At 43.2% G+C, this 22,067-nt stretch overlaps 1 protein-coding gene across 1 annotated transcript in view; it reads left to right on the top strand.

The window, feature by feature from the left end:
- Positions 1 to 572: 572 nt before the first annotated feature.
- LOC135391567 (DNA topoisomerase 3-alpha-like) overlaps positions 573 to 22,067 on the top strand; it is a 40,963-nt gene continuing 19,468 nt past the window's right edge. Inside the window, exons 1-15 of the mRNA XM_064621862.1 lie at positions 573 to 961; positions 1,015 to 1,090; positions 1,325 to 1,433; positions 1,487 to 1,630; positions 3,001 to 3,171; positions 7,905 to 8,011; positions 9,121 to 9,195; positions 9,256 to 9,436; positions 12,469 to 12,575; positions 12,631 to 12,741; positions 12,799 to 12,873; positions 17,179 to 17,229; positions 20,553 to 20,631; positions 20,687 to 20,870; positions 20,932 to 20,960. Coding sequence (XP_064477932.1) covers positions 678 to 961; positions 1,015 to 1,090; positions 1,325 to 1,433; positions 1,487 to 1,630; positions 3,001 to 3,171; positions 7,905 to 8,011; positions 9,121 to 9,195; positions 9,256 to 9,436; positions 12,469 to 12,575; positions 12,631 to 12,741; positions 12,799 to 12,873; positions 17,179 to 17,229; positions 20,553 to 20,631; positions 20,687 to 20,870; positions 20,932 to 20,960 — 1,783 coding nt within the window. The 5' untranslated portion in view covers positions 573 to 677. The remainder of the gene's footprint in view (positions 962 to 1,014; positions 1,091 to 1,324; positions 1,434 to 1,486; positions 1,631 to 3,000; positions 3,172 to 7,904; positions 8,012 to 9,120; positions 9,196 to 9,255; positions 9,437 to 12,468; positions 12,576 to 12,630; positions 12,742 to 12,798; positions 12,874 to 17,178; positions 17,230 to 20,552; positions 20,632 to 20,686; positions 20,871 to 20,931; positions 20,961 to 22,067) is intronic.

Here is a 22,067-nt window from a genome sequence, read left to right on the forward strand (position 1 = left end):
GCTACAGCAGACTTCATATTTGTGCTTTCGAAATACCAATCCCAGAAAATAAAGCACTTTGTGTAACAGAAACAGCCAACGCTTCCACATTTTGTTATTTATTTCACTCGACGCGAACGGAGATCCACAACCACCCAGAACTGCCCAGAACCGCCAAAGCGGGGGAGAGGGAGAGAACAGATGGGAAAGGGAAAGCCTCGCCAGCGTCACAGGTTACCCAGGGAGACAAAAAAAAGCAAAGCAAAAAGCTACTCAACCGACGTCCAATGATTGGCCCAACGCTTGAGGTCACGTGAGTTTTTCCCAACAATAGAATTATACTACACGTTACTACGCACCGCCGTTATGCACCGTTATGCACAGCGTTGAAAACCAGCCAACCCAAAGCGCCCAAAGCACGCTAGAAATGTGCACCAATGCCAATAAATTACTCAGTGTAGCAATATTGGCAATGTGATAATCGATCTGATGCAAGTGTTTGTCCCTAAACAAATAATTAATAGCATATCTTTGCTGAGAGGGTACACATTTCAGGTCATGTTTCAGGTAGAGGGCTAGGCCTGGCTAGGCCCTAGGCTAGCGTGGAAGGCTTGGTGGAAGGATTGATCCACTTGCGGGTAGACGGACGCACATGTTGAAGCGCGAAGTCGACGTACACGCCGCGCATATCTTGCTACATGATAGTGTTGACTCGAATATTTTTCGGTGTGTCGCTCCGATGCCTCTCCTCATCGTCTGAACCCGTAATGAAGGTTCTAAATGTGGCAGAAAAAAACGACGCTGCGAAGAACATATCGGATCTCATGTCCCATGGACGGTTTAGAAGGCGCGATGGTTTGTCTAGGTTCAATAAAATATACGAATTTGATTATAGGTTGTTAGGCTCCAATTGCAAAATGAGCATGACTTCTGTCTCCGGGCATTTACTGAACCTGGACTTCACGGGAACGCACCGAAAATGGTTGGTTCCCCGATTAGATCAGTGGCTGTTTGATCCCGTTGTTATTAACGCAGGCATTCCTGTTCTCCGGTGGAACTGTTTGATGCTCCAGTTGCACGTGAATGCCCTCCGGATTATGACCCTATAAAAGCAAGTCTCTTCCTTTCTTGGTTGGTGGCGAAGGGTGTACTTAATCTAAGAACCTTTGGGATATCTTTGCTTGCAAAATTTGACAAGTATAACAATAACTGATAACATCAGGAAGAATAGCATGCGTGACAATTCCGTTAGTCAGTGCCGTCAACGCTGCACTCAACAAACAGTCATCCAGCCCTTTATTGCAATTTCTCTAGTTTCATAACACACACAAATAATTTCTTGCAGAAGACGCTGGAGCGTGAAGCAAGATTCTCTGACATGTTGATCATCTGGACCGATTGTGATCGAGAAGGGGAGAATATTGGTTTTGAAATAATTGAAGTCTGCCGCAAAGGTGGGTTCTGCTATCCCAATGTGACTCCATTCCCAACTTTGTCTTTCTCGCAGTGAAGCCCACTCTTCGTGTCTACCGGGCACGTTTCTCAGAAATCACTCCGCAGGCTGTGTCGCGTGCCTGCCACAATCTGGTTGCACCGGATCCCAAAGTAAATGCTGCTGTGGAGGTGCGACGCGAGCTGGATCTTAGGATAGGTGAGCGAGTCATTTGAGTCGTATTCAGCTGTTCGAGAAACCTGTAAACCAGGGAATATTAGATTAGGCTGTGTCTGACGGACCCGATTCTTTATGCAGCGGGGTCCGTCAGATGGTCCGTGGTATGAGGAACTAGACTCCGTTTCCTAACCTAACCAACCTAACTTACAGCTGCACAAAGCTAACTTGCACAAACCTGACTAGAATAAACTAACCTAACACTAACCTAACCTTAAATAACTTGATGTAACACGACATAATGTTGAAAGCGGAGTGCCCCGACGGATTCCGATGTATAAACAATTGGGACCGATGGACCCCATTCTTTATGCAGTGGGGTCCGTCGGGTCATCCGTGTCATGAGAAACTAGACTATTTCCTAAACTAACCTAACCTAACCTAACCTAGAGCTGCACGAAGCTAACTTGCACTAACCTGACCAGAATAAAGTAACCTAACACTAAACTAACTTGATCTAACACGACATAATGTTGAGCCAACGGACTCCAATGTATAAACAATCGTGTCCGTCCGACGGACCTGTAGGCACTTCCATTAGATTAACAGAAATAAATGCGTTCAGGACCATGTTAAGACGGTGATGGTAATGTCACGAGTGAAAACATGTTACTCAAGCCAGGCGTCAACAGCTGGGGCAGGGGGGCTATTGCCCCCCCTGGTCCTGCCTAATGGTGTGCTAAAATAACACAGTTTGGGAAGCAAAAATACATGAGGGGGGGGGGGGGTGCACAAATTTCCCACTTGTTCCCCTAGGGGCGAAAAGCAAACGCCGGTCCTGGTATTAATATTTGTGGAGGAAAGTGTGTCGCTATGTGTCACCTTTTCAGTGACTTCCTTCTTTCAGTGTGTCATTGTGTTCTCGACTCAATAATGTTTCGGAAGGTGTATGACCTGATGGAAGCCTCAAACACTGACTATTTATTATCTGGTGCTTCTAGCCTCATGCGGGCTACAAATGGAACACTAACCGTTGTTCAGTCGAGGGTTGACTGTACCTGTCCAACATAGTTATTCTGTGTTCAGACAAAAAAAATGTCATTGTGCCTGCTGTAGAGGCGCCTCCTAATATTTAGCTATAGCATGACTCAGATAAAATACCATTTGGAAAGTACAACATGTGCCGTTCACCCACTCCTTTAGAGTGTGAAATATTGAAAAAGCAAAAAAAAAAAAGCAATACAGCTGCAATAACACTTGAATTGCGGACAAACGATCACAGACAATAATGACAGCTGCCTCGAACGACCCTCGTATATTCAGGAAGCAAATCCCACATTATTAACCCGATTCTTCAACAAGTGGGGCAACTGTTTCCCAACCCTTAATGCCAATTCTATCAATCCATGCAGGGGCAGCATTCACGAGACTGCAGACGCTCAAGTTGACGCGGGAGTTTCCTGATATCCTCAGAGATCATCTTGTGAGCTATGGGAGCTGCCAGTTTCCCACCCTGGGTTTCGTGGTTGAACGATACAGGGAGATACTAAACTTTGTGGCAGAGTCCTTCTGGAAAATTGAAGGTAACGTCAGCAATGTAGCCCGTGCATTGATTGTACAATCGTACACGTGGAAGCTAAGGCACGTGTTTTCTTTCTGCGAGTATTTAATGCGGTATTTAAATAAGCACCAACTCCTTCTCCGTGTACGTCGTCAGCGACACTTCATTTCCAGAGATGATCAGTGTGCAATGGGGAGTGTAATAGAAGTGCACGTAATATATTTTTGGTCAAAGCTGTAATGCGAACGCGCGTGCCGATGGCTGGCAACTTCAGATTTGTGATGGGTCTGGGGTTGTACAGCGACTTTTATCTTGTATCTGAGGACCAACATAGCTGTTCTAAACCACTATGTGGGCCACTTCTTAGAATGAGCGATTTTCGCATGAGAACTGAAAGAAAATGTACGAGAGTTGCCGCTGTCCCAGTCACTTCTGAAAGTCGTCTGCGCACGCAGGTGCATTAGCGCGCGCAAAAGCAGACGATTTCAGTATCCAATCATGACTTTCCCGCAGGGCGACGTACCCTTTTTTATTGTTGCCAACACAGATCGCGGTATGCTCCGCCATCTTTATCAATTTAATTCGGTTATTTAATAAGCGTGAAGTGCTTTGTCACGAAAATTTGCAGTATTTCACTTTCAACAAAGGGCAATCGAATGGTACACTTTATGAGAGTGGCAGGGGGTACGAGACCGTCCCTTTAAAGGAACCACAGTGTGAAATCTAATCACGGTTCTTTTACATACCTCCATGTAGAACTGGTTTTTGTGATGACATACACAAGACAGTATCTCAGTCCATGGTCAGAACCAAGCACCATCTGTTGAGATGTCAGTGACAGAAGGAGGTGATATTAGCATGGCCTTGGGGGATGAATCGTAATGTTTTCCTGTCTCCAAAACATCGTCAAGTTTTTATTTTTATTTTTATTTTAATTTAAAATCAACATAATACAGTGCGGTGCTGCTGAAAGGATGTGGCAGCATTTCTTGACCCAAAAGGAATCTGCACTAAGAAAGTAACTCAAAAGGGTGCAATGGATTACAGAAAACTAAACAGTATTTCCATCAAAGACGACCGTCCTCTACATCGAATCAATTTGCTAATCTATTGGTAAGGTATCTGGTAATATGTCTTTGTCAGGTTGATCTTGAAATCCTTTTCTCTGCTTTGGTGGGTTTCATCAGCTAAGAAACTTTCCATGTGTGTCCCTTAAGGGCCTCAAACACTCGAGACTTTGAGGTGCACCATGTTTGAGTCCCGACACTGCATCTGCTGTCAGGGTGTTTTTCCTGGGTTTTCTGCAGACGGGACTAAAACAGCTGCTAGTGCAATTCCCTATGAAGCTGTCCCAAGATGCACGATCCTCCTGAGCAACATGTTGCCACATAAGACTGACAAACATCTTGGCAATAATGACATCACAACGTCCTTCACCAGCAACACCACCATTTTGTTCATCCCAATGTTTTGAAACTCGAGTAGTTAAAGGAGCATGGAACTCACTTCGAACATTCATAATTTCACACCTATAAGCCGCACCGCAGATAAGCCGCACCGCAGATAAGCCGCAGTGTCCAATTTTGTTACAAAATTTTGTTCTGTTACGAAAAAATATCCGGCACATAAACCGCACCGTCAGATAAGAGGCGGCTATTCTATCGGATCTGCCCATAAATATAAACTGATCAATGTCGAAAGGCCCACACAAAATTTTACGTTCATATATTTTGCTGCACACACAACAATATTGAAAATTATGCCATCAACTCATCACCACTTCTTTCTGAAAACAACAGTTCCTCAATGTCTCCCTCGCAGACTGGATCACTCAAACACTTTCGGAAAGCAGCTTGAATCACATCCATAGAGATGTTCTTCCACGCAGATTCCACCCAATGGCAGACTTGAGTCTGTGGCCTATTGTATGTGACCGGTTCATAGCAACGAGGTCATGCCATTGAGAATGGCAAAGGCCCGGTATTACAGTATAACGTATACTGTATATATAATATATATGGTATATTATGTATACTGTATAACGACTGAGTCATCCTGGGGAAAACAGACTGTTCCCAAGAAGTCACGTGGAGGAAAGAAGGTCAGTTGCCTAAAAAAGCACGTGGATTACCGTCAGCGGCCGCAATTTTCTCCACTGTCCCGGACAGTATTAAGTCAGATCCCCAACAACACAGAAATATCCTGCGATCGTCCCCAGGATGTCAACCGCGGACGACGATGACATTCTCAGGAAGTTATCAACTGGTCCTCCCAGTGTTACCTCCGTGTTAAAGTGGGACTCCCGGTCATATCACCTGCACATCCTCAGAGTGCCAACCTGGAACACTCGCAGGACCTTGTGAGGACGACTTCACCTGCACCTTATTTTTCTGCGTATAATTTATACGAAACCAGACGCAGTCCTGATAACTTCTCTTTTTCCATACATCTTGATTAACTTCCGCAATACAATCTCGCTGTTTGTTTCTAGTACAATTCATAATGGACAACGAGCACAGCCGTTTAAAGAGAAAGCAGAGAGAAATATAAAAGACGAAAAAAAAATCTTGTCAGGGGCACGAAGTCCGAGAAACCCACTCTGAAAGGTACTAGAATTATCTTCCGAAGCAAAAACAGATACAGTTTATTGCTTATAACGCGATCCTCCGTACATTCGAGAGCCCTGCTCGCCTGTGACACAAAACGAAGGGTGAGCTATCAATTTTTCTTTCGATTACGCAAAGAAAGAATACTCAAAGTGAGGAATTGATTGAAGTACTATTAGGTCCACATCAATGAAACGTCTATGTTTCTTACTCCTTTTGGTTTGAGACGTTCAGGTAGGAGCTTTGAAAGTCAAAAGCAGTGGGACAGATTCACGCGTTTCTCTCCATTCCACGAGTAATGGGCTCCATTTATCATAGACAGTCATCCTTTTTAGATGCAGAGAATTTTACCCTGGACCACCCTTTATTTCAGAAAAATGGCAATCAGGTCCCAGGATCGGCCCAAAAAGAAAACAGATGTGTTTAGAAAGTCTGAACAGGTAAACTAAACACAGAAATATTTCTCGTCCCACAGGTATGGGCACAGGACGTACCTGAATGACTCCTCATGGACAGTCCGAGAGTGTTATCCTCAGAACGTCCTGAGGATAACCTCAAAGGACGAGGACACATTGACACTGTGGGGACGTCCTGAGGACCTCGTGTGTTCTTTGGGATAAGCCGCACCCCACCTCCTGCACGTTTTTTTTTTTTTTTTTTCAGCAGATAATTTGCGGCTTATAGGTGTGAAATTACGGTACATATTTTACAGTGGGATATGAACTGAAAAAATTAGTTTACAAAACTGCATGCAGAGGCAGCGATTTCCCCCAGCTACTCAAGGCATATGGCGATGTCAGGGTGAGCTATGTCTTGGCTGCTGAGAATTGGCTGCTAGTGAGGACGACTGGTCAATATGCAGGATACCTGAATACATAACTGTGATGTGGGATGGCAAAATACAACTGCAAAAAAGAAGGAAAGAAAAAAGAAGGCACGTGCTTCACTATCGGGCACAAGATACAACGTCTCAGTCTGACAGCTGAAGCTTTCGTGGCCTGCAAGGATGAAAGCTCTCTCATGCGCCAGGATTGTGCACTGCACTGGTACTTCTGTGTGCTAATATGTATCCCAGGGTTTGTTTTTTTTACTCCTGCTGACGGATTTCTTTCGAAGTCCTTCCATGCTCCTTTAAAGAGGCTTTAAACAGTTTTCAAGCATTTTTCAGTTATGCTTCATAAAAGAACGAAGCTCATGATATCCATATGCTATGCCAATTCCTTTAGCTCTAGCGAGCATGTTTAACAAGAGACAATGCGATTCAAAAAGCATTGTCTGCGCCATTCTCTCCTTCTCTCCATCACTCAGCTACGTCACAAAGATCCCACATAGTATCACGTCGCCGCATTCCAGGCACTCAAAGTCCGATGTTATGCAGTACCTTACCAATAACGGGTACCCGTTGTGACACCGTATTGGTTCTTGTAGCACCACAGTGACCTCCTCAGAACACATGCAATGCTATGGAAATGGCACTGCCGGATAATGTTTGCAGAGTAATGCAGTGCTAAAAATATGGTGCGCATGTGAAATGAAACAATGCAGCTTTTTGGTACAATTTGAACAGTGTTTAGTGCCAATAATGTTTTGAAAACATTCACCATCGTAGCATATAACGGTGCAGTAAGAAAAAAAGTGCACCTTCTGGTTAGTGCTCTTTTGAGGAGTCACTTTCACACTTTGATGCAGTTAAAAAAACAGCGAGGATTCTTCTTTTATTTCACCACATGACCGCTAGCAGTGGGGCAGAGTATTGCCTCAACCATCATTATTAAAATAAAAGTTGTTGCTTTTTTTTATGCATCTATATAATATAGCTAAGATTTTTTCATGTGTCGCAGCGAAGAATGTTCTATCTGGAAGAATCTGGGGCAAAATGTTGCAAAGACAGATTTTTCATTACCCCTCTTAAAGGGATCCATGTTGTGCGAGAATATAACAAAAAAGTAAACCGAAGGGAGCAAAGGGAGCCTTTGATCAATTTGCCTTACAAGTAGATAATGTGTACATACCTCTTTCATTAGCAGCCAATGTTGTAAGTACAAGCTTGAAAAGTTCCATGTACCAATAACTACAAGGAAGGCTCAAATAATGTTTGGAATGCAGATGTAATGTGCAAACTGACTCCTCTTTCTTATAATCATACTAGTGGAACACATCAAGGAAGACATCACGGCACGATTTGTATGGAAGCGCCATCGCCTTTTTGACTACCCCACCTGCTTCCTCCTTTACGAAAGATGTCTCGAGTCAGAGGTACAGGCACTTTTCATTCACCCGTATCCTACCATCTGTGGGGGCACAAAGTGACTCATAATCCCCAGTCTAAACCACCTACAGACCAGGTTTTGCGCTTGACATCACACTGTAGCGGTGGCGCTGCAGTCAGCATGTTGTCAGCTTGGTGTGGGCACCCCCCCCCCCCCCCCCCCCCCCTTCCACACACACACATTCGCTGTACTGTCGCTCTGCACTGTACATTCTGTAGGCACACGAGGCCTCACCTGTCATGTTGCCCTCCCAGTGTGTCAATTTGTCTCGAGTGGCATTTGGAAAGCGCGTTTTGTTCATGCTGGGATTAGAATGCTTCATGATAGGCAAGCCTGAGTGATGGGCAAGACACGTCACCAACACAACAGGATGGCCTATCATGGAGTTTATCCACTGGCTAGCCTGCATCTGCGTCATTCTATCTAAGATTAGAATGCTTCCCAGGATTAAGAAGCATAAGACTGCTGCAGATATATTTCTTAAAACTTACCTGAGTTGTTAACCATACTGTAGGATGAGAAAGTTCACGATCTTTACAAGGCTTCTTATAGTGCTCACTTAAAGAAAAAGACGTCTTATAACCTTTGGGATAGCTCTATATGGAGCAACAGGTATGTTTGCGCCAGCTTCTAGATAAGTGCTAGGTAACTGTACAGAAGATGATGCCATCTAGTTAGATGTTTGTGAAAGGAAGCAAACAACACTGTACCAGTAAACTGCAAAAGCAACTTATGCTCACAAATAATTGCCGTTTGATGTCCTGCAATGATATTTGTGCCATGTCCTTTGGCTTTCTGTTTTCCTGGTTTCAATTACTTTCTAGCTTTTGGAGTCGTCACTCGAAAAATAAATAATTCCAACATAGGAGCTAAGAGAAGAAATCCATTTTGGATCTTTCACGTGAGAAAAGCAGATGTCTCAGTATGGCTAAGTTAGTGGCTTTCCAGTATTTGATGTTGTTTTTGTGCAAGAGAGAATTCTCTAGCTGCCTTTGCTCAACACGTTAACCCATTCTTCTTCATAGAAATGACGCCCAGTGGAATATGCTGTAAAGCTTTGCAGAATTTGTGCAGATTTTTTTTCATGCATTCCAGGAGCCTGAAGCCAAAGTTATAGATGTGAGGAGCAGACCTAAGAGCAAGTGGAGGCCGCAACCTATGGACACGGTGGTACGTCTCCTCGACTTTGTACTGTAATGTAGCCGCCGTACAAAAGAAATAATCTTCAAGGAACTGGAAAAACTGGCCTCACGTAAGCTGCGCATGACAGCTAAGGCTGTGATGCAAGTTGCTGAGAAACTGTACACGGATGGGTTCATCAGCTACCCACGTACAGAGACCACCATTTTTCCGGCCGATCTAAAGCTTGAGCCCCTTGTTGAGCAACAAGCCAGGCATCCTGCCTGGGGCGGTAAGGACACATTTGTTTCGTATTTGGGTTGTGTATTAAGACGAGACGCGGTAAACCATTTTCTGTTTGTCTGTAGATTGCTTTTATTCTCTAATGTATAATAATGTACAGGGATACTGTTGTGTGCAGTTACCCAATAATAAAGTACGGGAGCCTGTAATGAAGATAAAATGAATAAGAAAAGTGTTTGGGACCCAAACTTGCATATGTTGGATGGCAAACTGTGCACAAAAATTACACACAGGAAATTTGCCACTTTGTCCAGTTCTTTGTGTATAAATCATGGATAAGCCTGCAAAGCCTCGTGTGTACACAGCTTCGTGTAGCGTCTTAGCAATAAAAACTTTGTTACGCTATTTATTTTGGGGCAGTTATTAAATTTCCAAGCATAGCACGCGCTTACGTTGTTGCACTCCTAGCAAATATGCCTTCTAGAATAAATTGTAATGTATCATGGATGCGAAATAGGGTCATTTACAATGTACAGGAAAGAATAGCTTTCAAGTTTTCATAATTTGCAGAAACAAATCTGGATGCCAAAAGTTCTTGACATGATTTTTAAGCTCTCCATGCATTGTTGACAAAAATGTCAACATCTGCTGTTCCTGCAGTCACCTCTATGAAGTGGAAGGAGTACAATGCCGGTCAACCTTAATAATGACACTGGAAAAAATTTAGTCTCACTTCCCAGCGCTCATAACAGCCACCCTTGGGGCACTGGGGGAATGTTAAGCGAATAAAATCCTCGCGTTAAACTAACAAAATAATTCTGTCCAATTAAGATTTCCTCATGGCCCCAAGGGTTGCTGTAATCGTGCTCGGGAAAGAGCACATTTTTTCCAGTGAAAAAATGGCTAGGAAGCAAGCGAGCTGGTGAAGATAATGCATAATGTAAAACCCCGAGACTAGGGAACATGAAAGGACAGACACATTGTGTCTGCCCTTTCGTGTTCCCTAGTCTCGGGGGTTTTACATTATGTATTGTTTCCAGTGTTATGATTAGGCTTCCGACTTTTTGGATTTATCCGATAAACTCCGATAAACTCCCTCTGATGTTTTTTTGCAAAAAATCGAATTTTATTTTTATTTTATTTATTCATACTACTGGCTTACAAGTAAGCCTAAGTAGGGTGGGATACATAACACTTAAGGTAAACACACAAGGTAAACAAAAAGTGCTAACAGAAGACATTAATTCAGAACTGTCGCTATCAGTTTACAAAAATTCTCAAACGTAGGACTATTCATTATCGCCTGTGGTAGCTCATTCCATTCCAGGACAGTCCGCGGGAAGAAAGAAAATTTAAAACAATCACTTTTCGCGCTGAAGGGTTTGAAACGTAAACTGCGTGACTGCCTGGTTTCTCGGCCAGAGAAAGGCTGCAGGTAAAGTGCGCTGTCGATTTTAAACTTGTTGTGAATCATTTGGTAAAGGAGGTGCTGCCGATATTTGCCGCTGCATTTTCCTGCGGGAACTAAGCAACGCAAGCCCTGCCCTATCGTAAAGCTTAGAGACTTTAGAGAGGCTTAGAGAATTTATCCGATGAACTCCGATTTTTCCAACGTCAACGTGGCGGCATTAAGGTTTTTCCTGCTTCCTTCTTCGTTTGCCCCCCTTCTTCCATGCCTACTTTTCGACTTCAAACTGATCTACAACCAAAAAAATGAGTCACAAGTGGTAGCCTCCTTCAGGGTCGCTGGACGCATGAATGGCCCAAAAGGAGAATAGTACACACATTTGTCCCATCTGTTCTATGCATCCTCGATCCTAGTGACTCTACTTGACACTGGGTACTGGGCTATCTTGGAACAGAGCAGTTCTGTGTACGTCACAGCTGCTACTCATTTTGAGCCTTGTCACCGTTCACAATTTCTGCAAATACGCTCGTTTGTACTTCAATAGCTCTGCGTATTAAAACATCCGTACGTGCGCTACATCGTATGGCCTCAGTCACTTTTGCACATCTTTCCTCGCATTGTCTCTGCGATGACTGCTCCGAAATACTCCCAAATCGGCGCTGTTCATTTTTCAGACTCTTTAATCCTCCGAGAAACTCAGAATTTCGGAAAAGTTGAAAACTCCGATAAACACCCTCTGAATATTCCAAAATGAAAACTCCGAAAACCCGGAGCCCGAGTTATGGTTGACTTTGACGGGAGCTGTACCGTACTTCACCTTGTGTAACCCTGTACATGTAATGCTCTAAAAAACTTTCCCAAAGTGAGCTTAACTTTGACACACCAGACACTATATTTGGAAGGATGCGTTCAATCTACCAAGAACTTGGGGACATTCTGCTACCCGCTTTATGCCTCAAACTCAGGGGAATGAGGCCTTTTTTCACATGTACACAAGCTAGCTTGCCTCATCCTACATTGTTCATCGATTTAACATCGGCACGCTTGCTCTGTCCTCAAAGCCCACATAGAAACCCATTTTTTCTAGAACCAGGAAGCCCTACACTGATTTAATGCCATCATTATAATCTTTTTATAATGTGCATGTCGATGTTTGGTCCAAATAATCACGCTCCAAAATATGTTCCTCACCACATCTCAGGCCTTCATCAGTTGTTTCACAGTGTGAACAGCATTAGTTACTACAGGCAGCTCATGTAAGGCTGCCACCTGTCTGGATATCACTTGCATGGTTAGGAACTTTTGTAGTTTCGGGAATGTTCGGAGATAGGGAGTGTGAAAGTAGTTGTGATAATAGCATTTGTCGACACTGCTGTCAAACACAGAGAAATATGAACGCAGACAGAACGGCGTTGAAATGCGAAGTTAACTTCACCCACAATCTGTTTTGCAACTTCACCCAAGTTTTGCGACCTTGCTAAAGCAAACAGTTCCCTCGTAAGGGGAGCAAAGTCAAACGGAGATATAAGTATGCACATCTGTTCATTTTTGGTGGGGGCATTCTCATTTATTTTTATTTAGCCTGTAGAACCTTTGTTTGATGCTTAACTTTGAAGTGCTTGAGGCGTATTAAGAAACATTAGAGATGGTGAGATCGATTTATTGCCCTCTAGAATTTGCCAGCAATCTCCTGCGTGAAGGCATCACTCCGAGGCAGGGCACGAAGAGTGACCAGGCTCACCCTCCCATCCACCCAATCAAATACACTGATACACTTCAGGTATTGACAGTGAGACTTTTGCGTTGATGTTCTTAAAAGGTGAAGCATTTCTCAGGGTGACGCGAAGAGGGTGTATGAGCTTGTTGTGCGCCATTTTCTGGCTTGCCTCTCCAAAGATGCTGAGGGCAAAGAGACCACAGTAGAGATTGATATCAATGGAGAAAAGGTTGGTTTATTTCTATGACCTACAGGATACACCACTTACAAGATCTGTCTCTTTCAGTTTGTAGCAACAGGTCTCATCATCCTTGCTCGCAATTATCTAGAAGTTTATCCGTACGATAAATGGAGTGCAAAGGTAGGTCGCCTTCCTAACGAGCAATTTTAGAGGATCATGGAGACAGAGATTTTCTCTCAACTGACATTTTTGGGCAAGGCATTGCTTACGCTGGCCCGTAGCACAGATCCCGACAAAAGTTTACGGAACACCAGAGCGACGTATTTCTGGGTCTCAGCGACACCCTAGTGGCGAACGGGAGTGGACACACTTACTGAAAGGTGCGTCGAGTACCCAGTCACCTGTTTGTAGATATCTATTAGATTGTAGTCTGTAGATTGTAGTCTATCTGCTCCAGTTTGCAGCAACCGTGTCGCTCAGATGACTATATAGACAACTCCAGTGTTCCGTAAGCTTTTGTCGCGACCTGCACATGGCACAGATTCAGTTGTTCTGTAATTACGTAATTTTATATTGATAAAAGGAAAACTGACGCACGTGTGACTACGTAGGTGTGCCATGGTGTCGGACTTCCACTGATGCAGTGTCGAGACAAAACTAAAATAAGTAGTGACTATAACGTCTATGTGGGGGCCACAGCACACATGCAACACAGGTCCTGCTGTCTCATGTATGCCGCAGAGATAAGATTAGTTGAGAGAGGGATGGTCAGTTGCACAGTGGCGGTTATTCTACAGTGTCTCGTGGTGTGGAATGACTTAGTATACCACTTTTTCACAATAACCATGATGATGATAGTTAAGGCCGCTGGTTTTCGGCGGCGGCAAATTCAAAATTCTGCGGAACCAACTCGTAAATTCCGCGATTTTCCGCGACAGGCAGTTAACAGCTGCTTCGGACAGTCGGAAACACTTTATTTTCTTGGATAATGTGGGAACAAAAATATTTGATAAAATTACAGATTGAGACCACTGTCGTGGCTCAGCATTACATACGTGATATCTTGTGTTCCCCTCTGACAAAGACGAAGGTCTGTCATCTGCAATCATTTTATACCTGCTGAAAGATCTTTCAGCATCTACAGAGTTTATGGAAACTTTATAGGAAGATTACAGGGAGGAGCTTACAACACATGCTCTGTGGAAGTTACAGGACACCTTTTTGTTTCTCGGCTGTAGGCATTATTTCAGAGTCTTAAAGACTCTGAAATAATGCCTACAGCCAAACTCTCAGACAGGCAAACTCTCTACAGGCAAACTCTGACACACCAAATCAAAGTTCCCCACAACTGCACACGGGAGGGACGCCGTACCTTCCTCATGCGAAGTATGCACAATAAACTTGGGCTAACGTTATCTTAAGCTAAAGTACAATCTGTGCTGGTCCTGCAGCATGGGCAGATTCATAAAGCAGGCTTCACCTCATGAAGGGAAGCTTCAGGCGAAGCCCACTTTCGGGAGGTGTCGTTCGTATTCGGCAAATTGTGGGATATTCGAAAATCCGAATTTTGGATATTCGACTCTCGAATGAAATACTTCAAGTGATTGATATTTGATTTGAATTTGAGCACTCGAATATCCGCGTGTCCCTAAAATTGTGGGATTCCACGATATTTCATGGAATCGTGGAAAACGCGGGTCCTTAATGATAGTTCTTCCAGTGCATATGCAACACCATCTTAATTTTTATTTATGGCAAAACTTTTACTTACAGTTATCTATGTGGCAACTTGTATGCTTCACATGTGTCTACAGTTATGATAGTTATTTTTCTGAAGTACAAATACAAATACAATAATGTTGCAGTTGCTTAACAACTGTCGGCAGAACCAAGGTATGGAATGTCATGCGGAATGTATGAAAACAGGTCTCCTAAAAGTAGGTAGGGGGGAAAGGAGCCAGACATCACGTGGAAAATAATTAAATGTGATCTGCAACCTTGACGAGCTAGAAATGGCCATGCACAATAAACTGCCATTAAAAATTTAGAACAAAATTAAAGCATCTCGCATCTTCCTGCAGGTATAGTGCATACTCATGACAGTGTATGTGAAGACAGTAATTAGAGCACATTATACACTTTTTCCATCCTCTTGAGTTGGTGCCCAGAACACGGCTGCCGCTGCTGGGGGTTGACCAAAATGAAAAAGAGCTAACATAGATGGCCTCTGCCCATCACTCTCTTGGGTAGCCAGTGACCCTCATGGTCTCAAGTTTTTAGGTTCATGTGCATGATGAACTAATCAGGTGCCATTTGGAAGAACATTGGCTCTCCTGCTCTAGAACAAAGCACAATTTCACAAACTACATAAACAACCTTTCACTAGACGGTGATCAATTGGGCTAAACATAAAGCACAAACACATAAATGAAAGGCAGTTATTTTCCCAGCTTCTAACACATAATAGGAGGTAGTGTAACAATTTACCATATGAGATTTAACAGTTAAAGGAGCACTAAAATGCAAAAACGACTTGCTCTCAAATGAAGAAGTCCTTGTTTCAATTCGTACAATTCAAACAAAATTACTTTACACAACGCTACCGTTTATAAGAAAAACGCAATGAAAACAGGAGCCGTCTTTGGCGGCAACGAATAGGATCCCCAGGAGGCAAAGATTGGCGCCATCCAGTGAGACAGCAGGAGGAGCACGCGCATACCTATCGTGGATGTGTGGATTTGGAACGGGTCCGATCGTAGTGTTCCATATATGCGGGGCATGATGCGTACTGCAGCAGTTTTTCGATACCGATTCACTGAATTGTAACCCACAACAGTTCCTGCGAATGTTCCACTGACAACATTTGTCTTTACGTCCTTCGGACAGCCAGAGCAGTCCGCTTCGCAATGCGCACTATGTTTTTTGCCCGGAACGCTGCGTGGCTGTAGCACGCGCAGTGTGGACTAAAAACACTGACGAGCTTAAGCAACGCTCACTGCTTAGCACCAAAGCAAGAAAGAGTCTGGTGTAATTTTGATTGTAGCTTTGTAACAGAATCAAAGTTTTGAATTATGATAACAAGTACGAAATTAACATAGCGTGTCACGTAATTTGAAATGAACTTGTCTTGGCATTTTAGTGCCCCTTTATGGCAGGCAGTTCCTAATTGATGCTAATCCTTCTGCCATAATTTTTTTATTCGGATATGACGCCAAATGTTTACAACTTTAGCGGGCATTGTGCGTTAACATCTTGATATGGGAAATGTTTGTCCAGAAGGCTTTCTTTTGTGAAGAGAAGCATTCCTGTTTCTAGTGTTCACTGCTTTCATCATTTGTTCTACAATTTGGAGACATCCAATGCCAGTGGCTAAGGTGCATCCGCAGGCCACAATCTTTGCTGAATGCTTCACAGCCATGCTTAGACGTTGGGGTGGAGTTCTCCATGAATAAATATTCATACTATGTTGATTTGCAGTAAAATAGAATACTGCGGTAAAATGCAGAAATGACTTTGTGCCACTGTTCCGGAGGTTCAAAATTTACACTTCCTCTTTGTCAGCAGTGGCTCTCCCCACACACTTGAAGCCAACATGTTTGCTTTTCCCGACTATTCAGTGAGTAAATTCAAAGGTTCCAACTGACAGTTGTCTAGGTTAATGCACCGGAAGGCATGATCTTGATATGGCAAAGTCCTCCTTGGCCTCTCAGGTCTTGGTTGTTAGGTCTAGTCTTCCCGTACTTCGCATGTTCCTTGGAAACAGTAGACTGGTTACGGCCAGTACACCTCTTCGCTGCTCACCATGAGCTGAATATGGTTACCCTTGTACTGTCGTGGCCACTGTTATCAAATCTCCCATTTCCGTGGCCTCACTCCAATACATGCTTGACTATCGGGGGAACAGCGACAACAGAATTAGACTAGTCGATTGTTGTTTGGGGATGGCTGGGTGCTGGCATAGTATCACTGGTTGTGAACACGTGAAAAAAAAAGAAAACGAACAGCTGAAGTGCAATGAAAGAAGACTGCTTATCTGAGACTTGCGTGAATGATTTCCTGAGGCTTCTTTCATTGCGCTTGGGCCGTTGTTCTTACAGGTGTTGTCAATAAACGATACCGTGCCTCCAACCGACCGCTCCCAAAGTTATAGTCGACCTATCCATTGTTACTTCCACTGTTCTCTGGTAGTTGAGCGCTTATCGGAGTGAGGCCATAGAAACGGGAGTTTGGTTTAAAAGTGGTCACAACAGTACAAGACATACATGCATACGGCTTCTGTGGTAACCGTGAAACTTTCCACGTGCCTCAGATATTTGTAACATTGTTAAGTGCCTTCATCTTTGTGCATAAAGCAAAGTGCTATAATTATTATTATATTATCTTTCCTTTCCTTTTTTTTTTCTTTTTTTTTTTTTTTCTGTGGACACCTAGCACAGTTTTAGCGTGAATGTGGCTGCTGGTTGCTAAGCAGGAGTTTCTTTGCAGGTCATCCCTAACTATGAGCTTGGTGAAATTTTTGTGCCGACATCCATATTGGTAAGCTGAACAAGCCTTATACCACATTAATGACAAAATAATTTTGAGGAACACCAAAAGTGATATCTCTTTCAAGAGAGGTAAAGCTTTTGAGAATTATTGTTTCTTAAGATCAACCATGTAATATGTGGAAATATTAACTGCCATATTGAACTGGACAATTACCATAATTCAGTGTAATATGTGCATGTAACCTTATTATTATTATTATTATTATTATTATTATTATTATTATTATTATTATTATTATTCAACATTTGACATATCTTATGAACATAGTTTCTAGAATGTGGGAACACTGGGCCGTAAACAGAGAAGAAATACATAGGATGGGCACTACTTACAACTAAACTTTAATGATTTTTTTAATACTAAATTTTTAGGTCCTAGAAGTCATCGCTTCAACTCTCCGGTCTTCACTTCTCAAGAATGTGGTTATTAATCATTTTTGGAAAAGGTTCGGAATATTAGACTCTTCAAAGGCAGTCACACTGTTTGTGTTCAGCCATTTCTCGCACAAGTCAACTTAAACGAAACGTAATTCCTTGCATTGCAAAAATTTCCAATGGGAATCGAAGCTCATAGTGGAAAATAGCCTCTGGCTTTGGCATAATTGGCACAAGTAAAGCAAACAAAGGCATGCCTTCGACCAACAATACTATTCCGGCAGAACTGCACAAGCACAAAGAGAATGCATCTCTTGAGTGCCCCACATAGATACTTTGCTGATGAGGTCTGTGACCTTCACAGTATGTCTGATAAACTTGTTATGGCAATATTTGTTTCAAAAGCTTTCACGGAGTACATAATCATTGATACCAGATGACTTCCTCGGATTTCTAGTTTCTCAGCAAGGCTTGTAAGATGATTGCAGGCCCAAGTCACGCATTCTCAAGTAGTAGTGTACTACTTGTACTACTTGTGTACTTTGTATTAGGCAAGCTAGCTAATGTGTTGGCAAGTGTTTGATACACTGTCTTCCTGATTGGAGCAAAACAGTGTAGTACTTCTATTGGGTCAGTGGGAAAGTGCTACGTATCATTTCTCTCTCGCATGAACGTGCAGTGGGATACAAATGTGTAACTTACTTCCCTGTGAACAAGGATGGTATGAAATCAGGTGGGATGCCCTTTTTGAATTTATCTTTTTAGTTACTCAAGGAACACTGTGTAAAAAAATGACAATGAGCAAGGGGCGTCTACACCACTGTTTTATTTTCGAGTGTGTAACTGATGCATGTGAAACCCTGTCCACTGTCTTTGAAGAGCGAGGGTAATGTCTCGCACGTGCTGGCAATGGTTTTCACGGCTTAAGACTGACGACTTCAGTTTGCAGGTTGAGTGACGTTTAGGATGTCCCTCAAAAGTGGAAAACACGCTTTTGAAATGCATACCGAAAAGGGATCCATTACTAAATTCAGTTGCAGTTGGAGCGCATCTTGGTGTGGACAATTCATCTGTTCTCGAGCACATTCAGTGTCTCGAATTTGTTTCAAAGTACTACTGCATGTGGGCACTGCAATACATGCAACTGACAGAAAAATCTTTGCGGGACACATGCAGGTGCGCTCATCTCTCTTGATGCGCAACGATGTTGACCTATTTTTGGGCCGCAGTATTACTGGGGATAAAAAGTTGATTATTTCATTCTCTACAGCAACTCGATGCTTAAAAACGTGCACAGCATGCGTGGCTTACCCATCCCAGCTGTCCCAAATCCAGAACCTCATCAGAGGACGGCAATGTTGATAGGATGGGCTCTATGCATTATATGTAGCCTACTATCAAACCATGGTTAAGTGATATAAGTGCTGATCTTGTGAATGCTGTTCTTTTATGCGATAAAAGAACAGCAGCTAATACTGGCAAACAGAGAAAGCATGAGACAATTGGTCGGTAATCCAGAAGATGTGGGTTCGAGTCCTACAGCTGGCTAACCTTTTCAGTGACTTCCATCTTTCACCAAGAGGACGCATTGTCTGCCTTACAGCATGGCCGCATGCCGGAATGATCACCCATAAAAGAAAGAAAAGAAAAGAAAAGGAAAGCCTCAGTTGGGAGGTACCTCCTGTACCCTCCAGGCCTTGGCCCTTCAGACAACTATTTGTTTTGATCCGTGCAAAATTATTTGAAAGACAGTTGCTTCGCTTCTCGCAAGGACATCTCCGAAGCTCTCAATGATTGTTTTCTTTCTATGGACAAGAACTTTTTCAGAGATGGCATGGCATGGACGGCATGCCTTGAAGGTGGGATCCAGTAGTGGATAACAACAGGAACTATATCCAAGATATAGGCATAGTGAGAATGAAAGGGACAAAAATAGCGGCACAATAATGTTCATAATGCTAGCTGGTTCATAAAGTTAATAAAATAGCATAAATGCAGGCAAGCTGGTGGATTAAATCCATTGTCGAAAAAGCATAAGCTTGGGCAAGAGAACGCCAGAAAGGATGACACAACATGACACAAGCAGCTCTGTTTGTGTCGTGTCGGCCTTTCTGTCGTGTCGGCCTTTCTGTCGTGCTCTTGCCCAATCTCAGGTTTTTTTCTACAGTGGATGTTCATTTGTTACAAACGACAATACTTACCCAGAGACCCAGTATGTAAATGCTGTGGGACACGCTTCTGCCTTTTTCTTAGGGTTCGTCGTTTTCGGGTTTTATGATTTTTCAAATTCGGAAGGTAAAAATCGAGTGCTATTTACATACAAGAATTAGGGGAGAAATCAGGCACTACGATCTCTGTTTGATATGTCATCGAGGAATTTTCGGGTGAAACGAAAGGCATATGAAACAAGCCAAAACTGTGACACTGGGCTGAGAAACAAGAGTCATTATATTTCCCCTCGGAACTGAGGCAGTGAATGACCGCAAATTTCAAACACTGGTCCGAGCTCCACAAAGCTCATCTTTTTTCTCCTGAAGGAGGGGATTATAATAGGAGGACAAATAGGTTGTCACAAATAGCTCTTTGCTGATATTATGGTTCACTTTTCCGATGGTTTACCCAGAACGACAAGTTGAAGGACCACAAGGATTTCGGGTAGATATCAGGTTTTACCCAAATTCTTGAAAACTTGTTATCATGAAAAATCGGATTTACCCGAAAACGAAGAACCCTACTTTTCCTTGATGCCTACCAATAAATGAAGGGAAGGGAGGAGGGTCTTGTGGCAGAAGACGAATTCTTGCAGTATTGTGGACCTGAAGAAATTTTTCTCGCACCTTCTCAGCAGTGAAAACCTTAATGCTTTATGGGGCTTTTTCTTTTATGCCTTTCCACAATAGAAAACATTCCTTGCTATCTCTCATTCTATGCTTGCAGTTACTAGATGGTGAGACAACTCCACCGCCATTGCTGAAAGAAGCAGATCTCATTACACTCATGGAGAAACATGGCATTGGTAAGATAAAAGTGGTAGCCTTTGCATGCAAACTGGGCTAAACTGCACCATGCAGGGACTGATGCAACGCATGCTGAGCACATTGAAACAGTAAAGAAAAGGGCATATATAGCATCCACGGAGGAGGGATACTTGCTGCCTGGTGAATTAGGCATGGCCCTGGTCGAAGGCTATGACTCTATGGGCCTGGAAATGTCCAAGCCTCGTCTCAGGGCAGCATTGGAAGCAGACCTTCAGAGGCAAGTGAAAAAGCAGGTGTGCCTTGGTTGAAATGCAAACTCACTCAATTTCTTTGTGTAGGATATGCCAAGGGACTGCTCAACCAAGAGGTACGTTACTGCACTTCATCATTGTTAGCAGTGATGTAGCCTCGTTACTTGTGGTGCACCAAAATACGGAGCAAAACAAGAGTCATGCCACTCACTACGCAACCTACACATTCTTAATGTTAATCTGCCCTCCAATCTGCTCCTAAGGGGCCATCAGGACCGATGGTAGCGCATGGCTTGTACACCTCTCTCTGCCCGTAGTCATTTGAGTGCTGAATACAAACAGGGCCAGGCCATTGTGCAAACTGTTCAATTTATGCATCCACTTCCGGATATTAACGCATAAACAAAAGATTTTTTGCTTTTATAGATCTATGAGGAGTGATAACTTCTAAGCCTAATGGAGGAGTAACAATCATATAGATACAAGAACATAACTTTAAGAGCGGCTAGAAGAGCGCCATTGAGACTCAAGTTTGTGTGTTTCTACCCCAGTCTCAGGGTTCGTTATTGAGTACATAACTTTATTTTTCATCTAGATCCCCATGAACATCAGTTCACTTATCTCCTCCCTCATTCATGAAGGAAGAAGGTCTTGTCACAGCCTTGAACATAATGTTCAATGGCTTTGTTCAGTTTGTCGTGAAATCAGTGTAGAATCAGTAGAACCTCCTTATAGCAAAGTTTTTTGTTGTTTTTTCTGCGCCACAAATTCTGTGCCACGAAGCAACTGTTGCTATGAGCGGCGTACAAACGTGAACAGGTGGAGAGAGAAAGCAGGAAGGAGTGGGGGCGGGGGTTAGTATGCATGCTGGGCCGACTTTAAGGGGAACTGTGCCGGTGCCAGGATTCGAACCTGCGTCACCTCCCAGTCTCAGTGTGGAAGGCGATTATCCTAACTGCTACGCGACGCAAGCCGGTAGCAAAATTCGTCCGACCTTTAAAAAACTTCACAGTATCAGTACTTTGTGGTAGGGGTTTCAAACCTTAGGACCGCAGGGAAGGTTCACTATGCAGAGGTTCTACTGGACTTGCGGGCACTTTTCAAATGATGGGACAGGAAGAAGTCATTGGGTGCAAGGTCTCGAGAATAGGGAGGGTGATTAGCAACTTCAAAACCATGTCCCCTTAGCCTTGCTTTTACAAGATAAAATGCACATGCTGGGA

The sequence above is a fragment of the Ornithodoros turicata genome, chromosome 4 (genome assembly GCF_037126465.1).
Source record: "Ornithodoros turicata isolate Travis chromosome 4, ASM3712646v1, whole genome shotgun sequence".
In the NCBI taxonomy this organism is placed as follows: Eukaryota; Metazoa; Arthropoda; class Arachnida; order Ixodida; family Argasidae; genus Ornithodoros; species Ornithodoros turicata.